Below are 17,409 nucleotides of genomic sequence, written 5' to 3'. Positions count from 1 at the left end.
GTTTTTGTCTTTCCCTAAGCTAAACTCACTTTTAGCACCATTTCTTGCTTCAATTATCACACCCTTATTTCTAAGCTTAGAGTTGCTTGTAGTAGACAAGACGTCCCATTCATCATTGCCGACTTATAAAGCCATATAGTTTTATGGAGATAAAGTCATTACAACTAGGAGAAAGGGGAGGAGAGCAGAAGCTTACGGCTGACTGCTAAACCAAGAGTGAAATAGGCTGAATTACCATCTTCCACTTCCCCCAGCACTGGGCACTACAGTAACTTGCAGCCAGCTAATGCAAAATACACTCAAAGTGTGTTTGGAATCACAGTCTATCATAGTAACCAGCTTGGATAGAAAAGCAAATGAGCTTTAGGACACGAGGTCTTCTTCAGGTCCAAACCAGAAACGCACACGCCTGTACCAGGCAGTAACTGCTTTCCAGTATGCCACGCTGATGCCCCAGCACCCATCTACATTTACTGCCCCAGAGGCACCACCCCATAGTAGGTTTTTGCTGAGGAATTACTGACAAACCCAGAAGAGTCCGGGCACACCCCATGCAAAGTCATGCCCCACAGCTCTGTTCTGCAGTAGACTGCACTACTTCACAATTCGCCCCTTGTGAGCTGCAAGAAATCAGTTTTTCAAGGAGCATGGCTGACTCTTAACTGAAATTTGGGACATTTTCAAGAATGACTGAAAACAGAAATAAATTGTAATCCACACATTCAAGACAGTTAAAATAGACTTAAAGCACCCTAGATGGGTGAAAGTAGTATCTATTGGTATGGCAACACAAGTAAGACCCTAGTTTCATCCTGCTGTGAAGTCCTAGCCATGGATACAGATTAACACTGCATTAACAGATTTCCAAATAGAATTTTCCATATGGTTTTGAGACATTTACTCTCGGCCTATTGCTAACAACCCAATTCAGAAAACTGTTTACTAAAACAACACTTTCACTGTTTGAAGCTGGAGCTTCACTGAAGTATTAAAAGTGCATCTTAAAATACCACTTAACTTAAAGTTAGCCTCAGAGGACTTCAGCTTTCTATGTATTAGGCATAAACCAATGTTACTGAACAGCAGGCTAAAACATTACAGAAAACCTGCAGATTACTGTGCATCAACAGAACTAAGACTGTTAGTCAAGAGTGGAAGATAAAGTGTGGGCATAGTGCATGGAGCAGAACACCAACGCATGTTTTGAGACAGAGCTGTTCTTTTCAGATCAGTGAATCATAAAATATTTTCTGTTATGCAACGCTGCATCTAATGAGCTAAAAATAGCTAAAGAAATAGCGTGGGAAATACGCAGACCTTGTATTGCAGCTTTATCTCCCACAGGTTTAACAAGTAGCTGCAAAACCTGGGGAAAAAAAAAAAATCTATCCACACTTGGAATTTTGACAGGTAATCCAGAAGCAGAAGTTTTCAGAGTTAAAATAAACCCTTGTGGAAAAGCATAGTATTTAATTTTTCACAGTGCAGCAATTTTAATACTTCTTTGAACTTCCATAGAAACAGTTATTGACATCTCAGGAGAGCTGGGAAGAGGAGACCCAGACTCCTGCTCCTCAGCAACTGGTTTAGTTCTTTCCTCCAAGAGGCTGAGATTTGTCCAACAAAGACTTCGTACCACAAAGACCCCAGTATTAAGGGTACTGAGACTCACCTCACTGTTCAGGGCCTTCTACTACAGCCTCACCCCTCCCGCAGCCCACAGATCCTCACTGTTCCCATGCCCAGCAAGGCTTGGTACAGCTCTCCTCCAATACTCTCTGGAGGAAAGCGTCACTGCTCAGGGGAGAGCCTGCAGCCTGCCTCTGGCCCACCGCATCCCGACTGCCAGGGCACAAGCGCCACGCAGCTATAGCATGGCTTCAGCTCCGCAGGGCAGGAGAGGCAGAGGCCAAGAGTCACCTCAAATGCAGCAACATGCAGTAGTAACAGCACCTAATAATTTTGGTGGTGACTGCCATTAAACATACAGACTATAATGCTACACTAACATTCATGACTCATTCTTCACAGGACATGATGAAGAGTCACAGTGATGGAGACTAATATACACACACTGTTAAGTGCTAAATATCAGAGGGATGCTGAGATTACACAATAAGAGACGATCCAATTCAGATCTTCACTTGCAGAATGAAGACACACACACAAACAGTAAAAGCCACGGATACTAGCAAGATCTCTCACTTTGTTTTGCTCATTCACTTTTGGATTGCTGTGCATTCCACAAATAAGCAACTCCAGAGAAAAACATGTATAACCGTGATCATCCCCGTAAACACGTGTTTATTTCCATGGGATTTCTCCTACCTGGAAGTAAGGGCACAGATGACCTTGCTCCACTGCTCAACTACTGCAGGGTGATGTCGCCAGTTGGCCACCATCTCTTTGGCAGTTTTCCAGTAAGGTGGTGTTGGAAAGCACCGCGTACAAGCTAGTAACCACACCTCAAACAGCACGCCAATTAATTTTTCAGCCAGATTCTCAGCAATGCCACCTTATAACAGAAACAAAGCATGCCTTTAGTGAGTATTCAATCTAAGTAACTTCAAATATCTCCCCAAGGAGATTTCAGTTTAAGTGCATAAAGATTAAGTTCATTTTTTTCATCATTTTTCATTTAAGGGTGATTCCTGATTGCTTCCTACAGCCAATTAGCCTTTTTACAAGACCAAACATAATATATAAAGCCCAGCCACATACGTGTGTTACTAAGGGACACTGGGAACTCACTGATCTTAGGCTGTCTTCTATTGGACTCTATCTACATGGATGTCTTTTTTAAAAATAGGTATAAACTGACAATATTATTTTCCAGTAGGCAGGCCAAACAGCAAGAGACATAGGGGTTTCAGTAAAACAAATAGGGAACAACATTGTCTGAAACTGTTCACCATGAACTGTTCCTGTACAGAGCCACTGTTCTCCAAAAATACGTTTAGGAAAACTGAGCTCCAAATCATTCAGTCTTTTCTGACAATGCTTTATTTCAGAGTAGTGTAGCAGAATTAGGAGTGAGCTATTGTGCTTTGGTGGCTACTAAGAGCTTTTAACAGGTTTCTCCCCATTCCCCTGGCAGCTCAACATCAAGCAGAGCCAAAGGCTTTTCCAGTAATTGAACCAAATGGAAGTTGAACATGAACCTTGTACAGTTGGAGCTGCTAGAAGAGTGTCATTGATCTGAAGAAGAAATAACAACAAAACCTCCCAGGTTTCTCTTGCCATAATTGTCGATTCGCGAGCCAGTTTCTGGACAGCTTTCAAAACCTGCAAGCATAGTCTAATCTGACTAGATCCTGGGTCTGGCCTGCAAGAGAAGAAAACAATATTTGAGTCTCTACACAAGAGCTATAAAGTGATGCGTACAATAATCTGAACTTTGAGCAATTACAAGAGGAAACATCAATATTATTGAACGAGAGCCAAGAACATGAGCTAATATGTTTCTATGCACCCTAACTCTGTCTCTAAGCATCCTAACTCTGCCTTAATGAGTACAAGATGTACCGTAACATTCTTTTCTACATGACACAGAACTCGTCGCCATAGAGTGAACACTAACTGGTGCAAGCACAACCCATTATCCCAAAGGAATTTATCTTAGACCAAACAATGAGAATGTAGCTGAGACATCACTAATTGTTACATAGGTAATACAGAAGGAAAGTGGCAAAATTAGGTGAAAATATTGTTAGCAAACTAATTTAAATTCTTCCTAGTTCTCCTCTTGCTTCCAAATGTAGATCCAACTCTTACTCCCAATTCCTTGGATTTAGGAAAAAAATATCTAGAAGAGGGTCATTAAATAGGAAAATCAGACTAAAGGAAGAGGGGATAAATAAGGAAGAAAGTTGATATTATCAAGGTTTTCCCTATAGTAACAACCTGTTCCACACTGTCACTGCTGAGTCACTCAACATGAAGCATTGCAGAAGCAGCACAAAGCAGCATGCTCTCTTCCCATCAGTTAGTTTGGACAAGGCAGAACAGGTACAAAATAGTAACGTGAAACGTTCTGGACAGTATCTGAGGACACTGGTAAATAAAGCTGAGGAAGCCTAAAAGTTTAAAGGGTAAAAGAGGAGATTACAAATTAGAGCATGCAATATATGCAAGCCATATTTCAACTTGTACGCCATTTTCTCATCCCTCCTACTGCTTACTGAAGGAATGACAAAAAAAAAAATCATAAAAATATTACCTTCCACTGGACTACTAAGTAGTATTCCCAGATTCCTACCAAACACTTTCAGTGTGGTATAATCCACAAGTCATGTTGCACAGTAAGCATCTCAAGAACATGCTGATCCACTAGATAGAGATCTGCTTTTCTTAGAGAATAGTAGCTCGCATTGAGATCACTTACTGACAGACACGCTTTAAAAATACTGTCAACTCTTATCTTGATAGAATAAATGTTGTATTACAGTACTGGAAACAAGATTACAAAGAGACAAGATAATATCTAATGCAAAATTGCAGACTACTAGTCACAGTTCAGGACTTCAGTGGGTTGCTTGATGCTAGTGCTAGATCCTAACAGATAGTCTCCATAGAACAACAAAGCTTGGGACAAGTAAGCCCTGCCTTGGTTACAGCACTATTTTTTTCCCTGAGCAACAACAGAGCAGATACTTTAATGAAAAGATATCCTTAATCTTGATAGGCTTGAAGTTTCAAAGCCTGTTTCAAGACTTGTTTCCTTAATAATTTAGGGAATCTATAAAAAGGGGGCTTATATGTAGGAGCTCCATATGCAAGATGACTAATGGGATACTTCCGAGCTAATCTGGTAAAGGCAACTCTGAAGTCCCCGTCCATCTATAAGTTCCTCTTGTCCACAAAGTCAACTGAATGGCAAGTTTTGGTTGCAGCATTTTGCAGACTCATATCTAGATTTCTACAGAACCTGGCCTTTTGGTTCCCACACTCCTTTGCAACAAGAATTGTTCTCATGATTTCATATGAGAAGCAGAAGTTACTAGAAAAAAAGCATCTATTACACTTGGACAGTCACATGTTCCATGGTTTCTCAAGCAATTCCAGACATTTTAGTTGCACAGAAGACCCTGGTACCTACACCTCAATCTCCTAGGGATGGGAGGCAGGGGGAGAGAGTTCTCCTATTTTCTTTCCGTGCTTCCAACAAGAGTTTGTGGTACTGAAACTTTATCTGACAGCAGTAACTACCACTACTGCTTAAGTAATCTGCAAGGCTTCCTGAATATCATAGGGTTGCTAGAGACGGAAAGCCTGGGGGTTGCCTGGGGACTGCTCAAATACGTCAAGAAAAGAAGTGGTCTTTTCATCAGGGTGGACAGAAGGCAAGTGCTGGAGGGAAGGATGCAAGCACCCTCTCTCTAGTCAGTCCAGCAGACAGAGGAAAGGCAACTTGACTCACCCATCTTTCACTGTTCTTATTTTTCAGCACCACACTATTTCAAGGACTGTGCATGTAAACATTTGATTCCGCTGAGCACTCAAACTAGAGTGATTTATACACACCTGCTTTGTATTTGGTGTATACGTGTTCCTGAGATGCTATTTAAGTGGACCTGCTCACTTAAGGCTGCTGCATTTCACACCTCATCTATACATCCTCCTCAGGGTCTGAAATCCCCACCACAACTCTGGGCCACCACTTTTAAGACAGCCAAACCAACAGCTATATAGTTTCCAGGAAACCAGGACGAGGAAGGAAGCTATTTTAATCACAACCCTCCATAGGACATAGGCTTATAATAAAGGCTTAGTATTTTCAACACAAGAATAGGAGATTTTTCCAGGAGACAGTTCAATGCAGGTTGCTACAAGAGCTCCTAGGCAAGTATTCTACAGCAGCCCATCAGCACCAGCAACCTGCATCAATTGGGTAAAACCAGAAATTATTTTCCTCTTCCCCTCCACAGGCACTTAAGAACATGAGCCTTTGCTTTCACTCAAGCAAGGTGTGCACAACTCAGTTCTGCATTTAATTTCCATTATAGAATGTCTTCCTGTTGTTGGAGTGAATTCTGAACACAGATCCCTGGAGGACAAAACTCGAAATTTAAGGTTTTTTTTCTTGAAAACAGAGTAGAGACTTGAACATCAAGTGTTGACAGCAGCGGTCATGAAAAAACAGTGGTTTAGGGACATCTCAGAGGCTTTTGAGAGAAAAACAATAGAATAGTTATACTGGGGGAGGAAGTGGGGAAGTGTTTAAAATAATGATTTTTACAGCCCTCCCTGCATCTGGATGTTAATTATTTCCTTCAACAGCCATCACGTGCAGTCTACCACCCTGCACTGAGCTCCATCAATGAAACTGGGAGAGAAGGGTGGAATGGCAGCTTATGCCAACAGCATGCAAGAAACAGGACTACTCAACTGTCTGCTACCAGGGCCCCTGGTGTGAAAGCAGTCAAGGGATCAAAGCAAGAACTATTTAATGGACTAGTGAAGAATTCATTCTCTACTGTGCCAAGGGAATAAAGATTCCCAGACAGTAGACTATTCTGCATGTATTAAAGCTTAGAGACAACCTTCCGCAGAAGTCTAATCCAGAAGCATGCTTTCCTCAGATTTGTGCCACTGCCCTGACCATCCTTTAATGGGAATTAAAATGCCTTTTTCACTACAAGTCAAGAGCAATGACAGCTAAGGTTAGGTGGTAGACTTTGAGGCAATCAATAAATAGCAATGAACTTCTCGTCTGAATTTGTATGAGTCATTATTCAAAGCCCTTTATTAACAAAGCCTTCAGGTAAAGTTAAGTGGCCCAAACGCAGCAGAACACTTTGAAGGCCACTTGCAGTGATACATTATTAATACTGATAAAAGTAGATGATCTGGTACTTACAGACATATACTAAACATTGATCTGAAGTAATTTCAGGTAGCTAATATTTAAGTACAGTTTCACAGGGCACCATTAAACAATCTCCTCTTACTTATCCAACATGTGTGTTCAACAGCAGCAGGTAAACTTGTCATAAACTATAAACAAAGTATGATGTTTGAGCACTATGACAATGTAACTTTGTCTAAGACCTAGAAGCATATGTATCTCCACATTATCATCCGAGGAAGTCTCGCGTAACACCAGGTTGTCAGATAGCAAGCACTCCTCCGCAGGATTCTTTCTACCAGCGAAAGACGGTCAGCATAATTATGCCCATTTACCAGGCAGCAAGATGCAGGCACAAAGCAGCCACTTACTGCAAGATCCTCCAGCACATCAGAAATGCGGTCTAGTCTTGAGTAAACAAAGCATGGGATTGCCATGATGTGCTCTTAGTTACCTCAGTTTTACACAACACCACAAGCACGTGGTCACACAGTGATGCTATTTAACCTTTCCCCCCGCCATCCAGTCATCTAATAGAGATGGTTCTTGAAGTTCTTAGAACAGTAAACATTCAAGTCTATGAACGATCTCTAATCCTAATTACCTAAACACAGCAGCAACAATTCAATTTGCTACTGAAAATTACGAAACAGGTTTGGAGAGACACCTTCCTAACTTTGCAACGACAGCAGTCTTATTTTAATCAAGAGCCTCCATGGCTCATCAGGCATCTTTGACAGATTACCTGCTGACTACAGCTTCGAATTCCTGAGCCTCCTGAGCGTCCCAGCCCTAATACTCACCTCGGTACGAAGAGATTTTGGAGATGTTTGAGAATGCTTTGAACATAAAGGTTTGGTTCCTTAATAACTGGTAAAGGAATGGAGTCCTTAGGTAATACAAGAGCCATAATCCAATCTGTATATACGTCGACACAGTATTTCACAGTATCGCCATCCAGAGGGAGGGTCAGTCCATAACAAACCACCTCCATAGTCCATTTTACCTAACCAAACACAAAGCAAAAGTTATTAAAAATAAATATTAAGTAAACAATGCCCAGAGCACATTGGTTCTAACTCAACAAAATAACAGTAGTTATTTAACATATACTGCAAGAAAACACCAAGGCATTAATTTGTACATCATGACATTATGAAGATTATGAATAAACGCACATCACTCTACATCCTGAATCTCTTTAGTCTAACCTGTAGAGAGAACTCTTCAGAACGCACAAGAGCTAATGCAATGGAAGATTTTCAAATTCTAGTAGATACTTGTACTACACAAAGACTTCTTTTAAAAGTCACATACTGTTGCTTCAAAAACGAAGGTAACTAGAGAGACTTTATGTGTTTACTGCTAAATTCCTTGGTTGGTTTTTTTTTTTTTTCAGTTTTCTGGGGGTTTTATTATTATTATTATTATTATTATTATTTGCTTTAGCCTGAACTTCCTGGCACAGTAGCTCAGATAAACACGTACTACCAGGTCATGAAGTACACCATTGCTATGAACTAGCTGTTAATAGAAGCCTTATGTAGATTACTAACCTAAAAAATATAGCACACTTCATAAAGCTTGGACTATTAAAGAGAGAAAAATAAAAGAGACTACAGAAAATCATTAAGTTGCCACTCTAGCATGAAGGAAAAGATGATCTCTAAGGAAATGCACTTACTTCTTTGTCTGTTTTTAGTAAACTCTCACTTCCAACAGATGATGTAATTAAAGCTTGTCCAAGAGGACGCACCACTGCATTTGCCACTTCTCTCCCCACGTTTTCAGGATAGCTGTGGAGTACACTGGTATTACCCTGATCATTTTGAATGACAAGATGTAAGGATCTCCACTCTGAGTACATAGTGCCTCTATGCTACAATCCAAATAACACCTGGGGGACAAGGAAGAAAAAAGACATAATTAGTAGAAATGTCTATGACATGAGTTACCAAAACTGAGGCTGTTTGCCATGATACAGACCCTTGTAAATTCAAGATGCTTGTGTCCATGTCATACATTTGAAGATCTGGAAGAGCTTTCAACAGCTGTTTTTCAACCTTAATATGTTGTGGGGTTGTTTTTAAACATAGCTGTGAGCTTTTTTTTTTTTAAAAAAAGATTACAGTAAGTTTCAGTTAGGGACTAGCAGCCCATTTGAGACACTTAAACTTGAGAAGTGACTTCACCTCACACAACGTCTGCTTGCGCCATCCTTGCAGGAAAGATGCTCTTACTTACATGACATCTTTGGCTAAACAGAGAATAATTCTACAAGTATTTTGTTCATATAAGCAATGGCTCCAATTTATACCTTGTTCCCTTTTTCAGCTCAATAGTAGTTAAAAATACATACAAGGAAATTCTCAGGAAAATCTTAGTCATCTTGGAAGACAAAAATTCAGTCTCTTTTTACATTCATAAAGTATTTCTCCTAGAGGATGCACTATTCAAAACTCGTAGTTGAAAAATTTGATTGACTGGTGATGAACAGTGCACTTTATCTGAAGTGATTTCAAGACTGACTGAGCCTTGGCGGATCACTACTTAAACCCAATATCACTTATAGTTTCATTATAACATTGCATACTGGTACCAAACCCAAGGCATTAGGGTATGCCCTAATGCATTTCCAATCCTTCTAAAGTCAATACACACACAGTCACTCCCTAATCTAGATTTGTCCCAAACACTCAGGATAGAAAAGCCACTAGAAAATTTCCCAGGTAGCGCTCTCAGAACTAGACAGGAGAACAGAGTTCTCCTTTCAACAACACTCCCAGCACAACTGCAGTTGTGCATTTTCCCTTACCGCAGATTAAGCCAGCTTAGGGAGCCAAGCTGATAGTGAACTAACCAGGTTCTTGCAGCGGTGAGTGGTTTTTTTTTGGGGGGGGGGGGGCATTGTTATGAAACCACAATCAAGAGAGGCAGATTAGAAACAACAAAAGTTAAGCTATGCTTCCACAGTCACTCTCAGCCAGCATCTGCCCAGAAGCACGGCAGGGTATGCCCTTCTGCCCCGAGAGCAGTGGATCGTGCTGCACCATCAGCACACACACAACACCTACCTGCTGTACAGAAACAAGCTTGGGAGCCTGGCCAGAGCAAGCAGCCCCGGGCAGCAGGGAGGCACAGTGTGGGACAAGGCCAGCAGCTAGTCACGGGACTGCCGTCCAGTCCCTCCAGGCAGCACTGGGCAGCTCAAGAAGATCTGCCATGCACTGCCAGTTTTGATCTACGCATCAAAACATTTGGAAAGCTAAGCCAGCACAAACTTTTTTTTCTGCTGAGAGAGTTTTTAGCTGGATCAAGATCTGATCTAACTCAGGTGAGATGAACATCTGTGCCAACACAAAGGAGAGTGAGGACACGTGGCCGGGAGGGGTGGCAGCAGCATTCCTTCTGGCAGGAGGAGGCTTCTGTACCCACTCACAGCAACATTAAAACTGCTGCTTAGGCAGGTGGTACCACGGCAGCCTAAGCCATCAGAATTGGGACTGCACTATCTCCCTCCTTCCTCCTCTCCCACCAACACCGGCAGTCTTTTATCACTCATCTGAGCCAGATGACCACGTGAACAATAAAACAAGGAAAACAGGGTTAGCACGGCAGAAAAGCAAGGAGCGTTCAACAGCCACAGCTTAGATCAGCTCAAGCTGTAACAAATGGCACCCTGAGGACCGTTTGCAACTACACTTAGCTGGCACATTTTGGAAGCCAGTTAGTTATACAGGGAATGTTTTGAATGCCTCCCTTAGACATTCCTTGGCCCAAAACCAAACAAGAAGCCAGGCCTGGAAATACACCTTCCGAGGGACAAGCCACCATTTAAACAGGTCTGCCTATTTAGCTGACTCCCCGAGTGTTTATTTACACCCAAAACCTACTTAAAAAGCCTGATGATTTCCTTCAAGGGATGAGGGAAGGCAAGGCAGCAAGATCTTGGTCTTCCAAACTACGTCCTTCTGGTTTGAGGCAGCAATCACATGTGCTCCTCTGATAGCAAATTAATCAGAGCAGCCACAGCCTGCAGGAAGCATATCCTCCCCATCCTTTAGGCACTTACTCTCCTCTGGGGGCCGTGGCAGGGGGAATGCGCGTGCCACTGCGGTCAAAACCCTTAGGCTTAGAGGAAAACAACAATTCCAAGACACCAGCTCTTGGGACACAGAGAAGTCACAACAAAAAAGCAAAATAAAAAAAACAAACAAAAAACCCAAAATGAACATGACCCACAATCCTTAGTGATGGCTTCAGTCACCGCTTAACTTCATTATATAGGTTTCCCTACTGCTATCTTTTCCTTTCATATCCTATACCCACAGGGCCTCTTCACCTTCCCCTTTCTGTCCCACCTGAACACCGCCTTCGTCTCCAGCTTGTGTTTGGAGTGGAAGAAGGAGACACAGAAGTGAAATATCACCACTTTGCAAGACTTCCCCTTCCTCTCTCAGCCCCACAGCACTGCCTCTACCCCCAGAGCAGTGTGCTCCTTCCCCTTGCCCCCCAGCTTTGCTGCTCACCACAAGGGAAGGGTGAAGGCACTCTCCATCCCTCCCATTTGACACTCAAGTTCATTACAGAAACACATAACACCATTTCAGGAGCGTTGGTTTAAATAAACTGATTTCAACTGATAAAGCAGCATGTACTTTCCATCGCTGCACTCCAGCTGAAGGACTGGCAGCTAACAGCTCATGGCAGAACTTATCAGCATGCTGATAACTGCAAGCACGCTTACTGTGGCTGCCCTTATACCAGAACAGGGCTCCCAGAAGCATGGAAGCGTTGCACAGCACAACCAAACTGTAGGCAGTCCCTATGCAGGAGCTTTCTCGTCTAGAAGACAAAAGTCATCAGAGAGGACAAGGATTCCCAAATCCTGCTGCATTCTGGAAAACCCTCATTGCACTAGGGCAAGGCAATGGGAGGACGCAACCACCTGCCTTCACACAGCTCCCTGCCGTGCTGAAGCAAAGATGCAAAGCTCTTTTGGATCAACCTTCCACACGTCTGAGAGGAGCAGCATTTGTAACAGATACAGTATAATATGCCATGTTGAAGAGAGGTTTAGCAGCAGGACAGGGTAACCAAAACCTCTGGTGCCACACATACCCAGCCTGCTGCCTGACCTTCATACATAAATTTAATGATCAAATCTGTATCTTATTAATACTCAAGACTTCCTTTGGTCTTGCCATAAGAGAAATCTTCTGCTAGTCTTATCAATACACAAGGAATACTGAAACAAGTAATTGCTTCAGATGTAAAATCCTTTTGAGGTGGGATTTCCTAGGGTATTGATCTATTCCCCCCTTACATTTAGCAGTAAGAAGTTTTTATTTGCAAGGACTAGAAGTTACTTTTCATTTAAGACTCCACTTCAACTGCTATTTGAATTGGAAATTGCTGCCATCTGTTAGGATTGGGGTATAGCTAGAGCCATCTACTATGCAGCTTCTTGTAACTGGACATAAGTTGAAAAAGGCTGGTAAGTCTCCCCACACAATTGTATCTGTTACAACGTTCTGTTTCGACAAAGTCAATACACTGACAATTCTATAACTTGCTTTAGACAAAAGGCACCTAATGCTTCGTTGAAGCAGGACTCTCTCCCTCAGAAGAGGCTGTATTTATCACAAATTTTTTAAACAGCAACAGTAAATTGGAAAAAAATAAAAAAGGCGACTGTCACACCACGCAAACAGCATACCCTGATTTTTACTTCTGTTTTTGCAATGCTTCTGCATTTCAGCTTCAAAAAAGCACTCTCACTGGCCCAGATAACATCTCCTAAGTTTCATGCAGCTGAATATTCATATTTCACATAAACATGTGTCTTACTGAGGTTCAAATCACTAAGGACTCTCAGAATGACAGGCAACCTAATTAAGAGGAGGGGTGGGAAGAAGAATAAATAAAACCCTGAAGTTTATCAAGCAGTTTTACACACTCTCAAGTTTGGAAAGGGGTCGTGCTTATGTTCCTGGAGGCTGCACTAAATAAAACATCCCCAGATTCTCACAGACAGATCTGGAAAGAAATTGTCAGCATTAACACTGGCAGAACAACTGAGAGATGTGAAGTTAAAATATTTACCATCTACTATGAAACTGAACATAATTCAAATATTCCTTAGTGTGGTAAATAATTTGGGTTTCAATATGTTCCCTCCAGATCCATTTCAGCTTAGGAATTTTAGTAGCTATCACCATATAAACCACTGAAAATGGCTGTTTCAGCATTTAAGACCTAAGATCCTCAGTTCATAAACACCGTAGAAGTTGGTGAGCGTGAAAGAACTTACTAATGAGCGCATAAAACTCCAAAACCAAAGATATTTAAGTTCTATTTCCAGTCCCCAAAGACTTAATATGAACAGCTGCAGCCAAAATATTTAAACTCCTGGATCAGTAAAGTTAGACAGTGAGAATCACCTAACTAAATAACAGACCCACATTCTGCAATTACTTTGAAGGAACATGCAGGAGCTCAGAGGCTAAAGCAGAGGTGGGGTTTTTGGAGTGTGTGCAGGGGAGAGGTCAGGGAACCAATATTGGTGTACGAAGCGGTTCCTCAGTGTGTGCTGAGTGAGGCGAGTGTTGGAGGCAAACGTGAACATTTAGCCCTTTGTGCTCAGCAGCTTCATACATAAAATGAAATGTTCGCCTACAATGCAAAAGGATTTCAAGCACAAAGACAAGCTGTCCCAAAAATGGATGCTTCTTGGGTTTTATCAGAATCAAAAAAGCAGAGCGGAGGCAATTGTTATTAATATAACAGATGCAAAGACCATCAGCAGAGATGCCCAAGGAAGGCTGAAGACCTAATAGAGGCTAAACCAGAGAAGCATCAACATAAAGGGCCTACACCATAAAGTTCTAGGATATTAGATATACTTTATCAGTATTCCACAGAAAACAAGTAATCCCTCTCTCTAACATGACCCCTACTACACCAATAGTACTGACATCTGCTCTCTAGAGGCGACAGTTACTATCGGAAAGCCATCTTGCCACAACCCGTCTTCGCTGCATCATGTACCAAAGAGGCTCATGAGCAATTTTTCAAGCCAGGTAGGGCCTATGACGTCCTGAGCATGGACAACTGCCACGTACCCACTTGTCCCACCTTGACGCTGCTGCCCCTCTGCCCTCCAAGTTTCTGCTGGAGAGAGCGACTTAGATCTTGCCAAGACTCACTCAGCACCTCTCATATTAAGCCCACCAGGACTGAAGCAGTGCAGACCTCTCCAGGCAGCTCACCTTTGGAGCCCATCCAACGGGTAGGCTCTGCCCTAGGCACACACCATGTGTAAAGGACAACAGGCAGAGCAGATAGCAGGCAAAAAATAAAAAAGGCAAGAGCCAAACAGAAGACCCATCTGAGAGAAACACTAGCAGAAAGTTGGTATTTTATTAAGTCAGTATTTTGTTAAAGAATAAATGGAGATGCATGTCAGGATTACTGCTAAATGAAAAAAAAGTCTAGATTCAAGGCTGGAAGAGCTCAGGCACAGAAAAAACAGGAACCCATGTCATCCCTTCCCAGGCCATTCAGCCACAGTGCTACTGAGCAGAAGAGAAGAGAATTACATCTTCCCTGGGCAAGGGTGGCTGAATTTGTCAGATATTATGACCTAACTGCAGCAAAAGTTAATACATGCATGTGACACAGGGAAGGCTGGGTCTCAAACGTAAGGTGCCATTTAAGCCACAGGACTTGGGTCTCACTCCCCGCAGCACTCCCTGCTCACTGACTTCAGAGACCCCATCGCCATTCTGGTTCCCGAGAGCACCACTGGACGTCAACATTCCCGAAGCAGGGCACCTGCCACAGAGAAGAAGGCTGCCTAAAAATTGCATACTGTAATATCTGAAGGTTAACAGAGCCATAAGAAAGCAAAAACATCAGTCAATTTTGTATGTTTTGGCTATTACTCTGCTTTCAAGCTTCATTAGTCAGACATCAGTACTACTTTGCTTCTATCATTCTCATCTTTAAAAGCAGGGTTGAGAAAATTATCTTCCAGGCAGGTCATCTGAGAATTTAAGGAGTTTTGACATCCCTCACTTGTGCCAAAAACCACGTAATGAACTCCACCGCAAAACAGTGCGTTTCCCAGACGCAGACGGAGAATAATTTTTACTCAACGGTTTATTTTACATTCGCGCTTCTTTCTCAGTCCAGTTCCTTGTGCAACTCTACAAACTGCACAACCGGGAAGGGATCTCCTGAAGCCGATGGTCCCCTTAACCCGGGCAGCAAGCCTTGCTGTGCTTTTGCTGCTGTTCACCGCTTTCCAAAAGAAATCTGATCTACTGCCCGCAGGGCCCTGAAGATCAAACGAAACAAAAAACAAGGAAGGGAAAGCAGAATCACGGCAAAGCCCAGGAGGCCTGCAGCCAGGAACACAAGGCACCACCAGATTATTTCTAAGAAAGTCTGCAGGGAAGCAGTGACAAAAACTTTTCCCTCCCTCACGGCCGCACTCCTGCTCGCGGGAGCCGGCACACAGGGGGAAGGGAGCTCACCGACCGCGGCTGACACCTCACGCTCGCTTCGGGGACCCGAAACGCGGCTCAAAACCGGTCCCCGCGGCCGGGGCCAGGGCACAGGCCGAGAAGGGCCCCAGGGCCGCCGGCCGGTGCGAGGTGGTCCCCCGAGGCCCGCTCCCGCCCGCCCTGCGGCGGCTCCGCGGCACCGGCCGGGCCCCCGGCGGCTGCCCGAGGCGACCGCGGAAACCCCCGGGGGCAAGCGCGCCCCCCGTCCGCTCCGGCCCGGCCCCGCCGTGCCCGCAGGCCCGGCCCCGCGGCGGGCAGCGCAGAGGGCAGCGCGGCGGAGGCTCCCGGGCGGCGCCCCGCCGCCACAGGCCCCGCCGGCGGCAGGAGCGGGCCGGGCGCGGACAGCGCCGCCGCGGGAGGGCCCGGGCCGCCTTACCTGCGCCGAAGGGCCCGGCGGGCATGTCGGGGCAGGGCCGGCCGCTCCGCCCTCAGGCCGCCGGCTCCATGGTGCCCGCGGCGGCCGAGGCGACACAGGGGAGACGCCACTCCGCGCTGCCCCGCTCCGCTCGGCCCCGCTCCCCGCGCCCGCTTCCGGCAGCGCCACAAAGCGCACGGCGGGCGGCCGGGCCCCGCGGCGCCCTGCGCATGCGCGCCGCCGCGCTGCAGCATGGCTCCCCACCCGGCTACGCGGCCCCCGCCGGCGCCGGCGCCGAATAAGTCGCGGGGGAAGGCTGCGCGCGTGCGCGGGCCCGGCGCCGCCGCGCCTGCCGCCGCCGCCGCGCTCTTCCTCTTAAAGGGGACGCGCGCGCCTCGCCCGCCCCGTCCAGCCCCGCCCGCGGGCCGCAGCCCTCCGCGCCCCGGGCCGCCCCGCGGCTCCTCGCTGTCCTCAGCCCCGGGGAGGCCTTCGCCCTCTCCCCGCTCTTCTCTGAGCGCTGCTCCCCCTGGGCTCAGGGCAGGGCCCCGTGAGGGCTCACCGTCACCCCACGCAAGGGCCTGGGGCAGCAGCCTCGGTGCAGCAGCGGGGCCCGTCCGCCCCCGGGCCCCCCCGGGGCGTTAGGAGCTGCTGCCGTCCCCACCAGATAGAGCCAGGCCTCGTCCAGGCTGAGCCCTCACGGGCAGGGGGCCGAGCGGGCAGCGTGCCCCTCCTGCCATCCCGGCAGCCGCTGACTCTTCCAAGTGCCGCTGCTGAGGGGTCCGAGGAGGCCGAGGGGCTCTGCGGTGCGCTGGCGTCCAGGCTGGCCCTCGCCCTCTGCTCAGGCACCGCTGCCGGCTGACAGCCCCAGCAGCGGCAGCCGAGGCCAGCCGTAGCTGGGGGAGGTAGCAACGAGCAGCATCAGCTTTGTCTCCCCTTTCTGTGGGCCGCGGGCCATGTCTCTCCCTCCCAGCTTGCTTTATTCCATCCTGCTCTCGTTTGCTGTCCCCCCTGTCCCTCGGTGTTGATTAAAGTTCTCCGCAGGCTCTGAAAGTACTGAGCCACAGCGTTCCAAGTTACCTGTATTCAAACACAGCCAGTAGAAAAGGCCGCACAGGGTGCTCTGCAGGGAGCAGGGCCCGCGCCCCGCAGCCAGGCATCGTTTGGCACGAGGCGGCAAGCGAGGCCGTTGAGGGAGGGCGCAGGGCACGGGGCCCTGCAAGCCCCTGGCAGCGGGCCGGAGGGCAGCAGCATGGCCGTTCTCGCGTCACTGCCTGCAGCGGTTGGTGAGCGGCACCGTGCAGCTAGCTGCGTGTCCCCTGCGCGGCACGTTGCGTTCACCTCGTCCGCAATGTTCTCTGACCTCTGCAAACCACTCCGGCGGGCGCGTTGCTGGGGAGCTCGGCCCAGTCTTACAGATCCCTTACCGGCTGCTTCGCAGGGGCCTGGGTCTCCAGGCCCCTTCTGTAGCATTCGCCTGCGCTGCTCCTTGTTCAGTGCAGCGGGAAAATGTCAGCCCAAACAAACAGCAGCCTGCAAAGAGATTTTTAACCCCTTCTATTGCCGTCCATCGAAGGACCACCATGTATCACAGTGCAAACTGTACCCCTGTCCTGCAGCAAGACCTGTGTCCTTCTACG

At 46.1% G+C, this 17,409-nt stretch overlaps 1 protein-coding gene across 2 annotated transcripts in view; it reads right to left on the bottom strand.

Annotated features, from left to right (window-relative positions):
* The window catches only part of RALGAPB (Ral GTPase activating protein non-catalytic subunit beta), a 68,878-nt gene extending 53,034 nt beyond the window's left edge, over nt 1-15,844 (bottom strand). For both annotated transcript variants that reach the window (XM_050907074.1, XM_050907075.1), the window contains exons 1-5: nt 15,794-15,844; nt 8,532-8,744; nt 7,651-7,853; nt 3,162-3,325; nt 2,329-2,515 (exon numbers count right to left, since the gene is read on the bottom strand). In XM_050907074.1, the coding sequence (XP_050763031.1) occupies nt 2,329-2,515; nt 3,162-3,325; nt 7,651-7,853; nt 8,532-8,714 (737 nt within the window). In that variant the 5' untranslated portion in view covers nt 8,715-8,744; nt 15,794-15,844. The remainder of the gene's footprint in view (nt 1-2,328; nt 2,516-3,161; nt 3,326-7,650; nt 7,854-8,531; nt 8,745-15,793) is intronic.
* Between the last annotated feature and the right edge of the window lie 1,565 nt (nt 15,845-17,409).

The sequence above is a fragment of the Gymnogyps californianus genome, chromosome 17, assembly GCF_018139145.2.
Source record: "Gymnogyps californianus isolate 813 chromosome 17, ASM1813914v2, whole genome shotgun sequence".
Lineage (NCBI taxonomy): Eukaryota > Metazoa > Chordata > Aves > Accipitriformes > Cathartidae > Gymnogyps > Gymnogyps californianus.
Note: the sequence above shows the minus strand (reverse complement) of the source record. Positions and strands in the feature narration are given on the sequence as shown.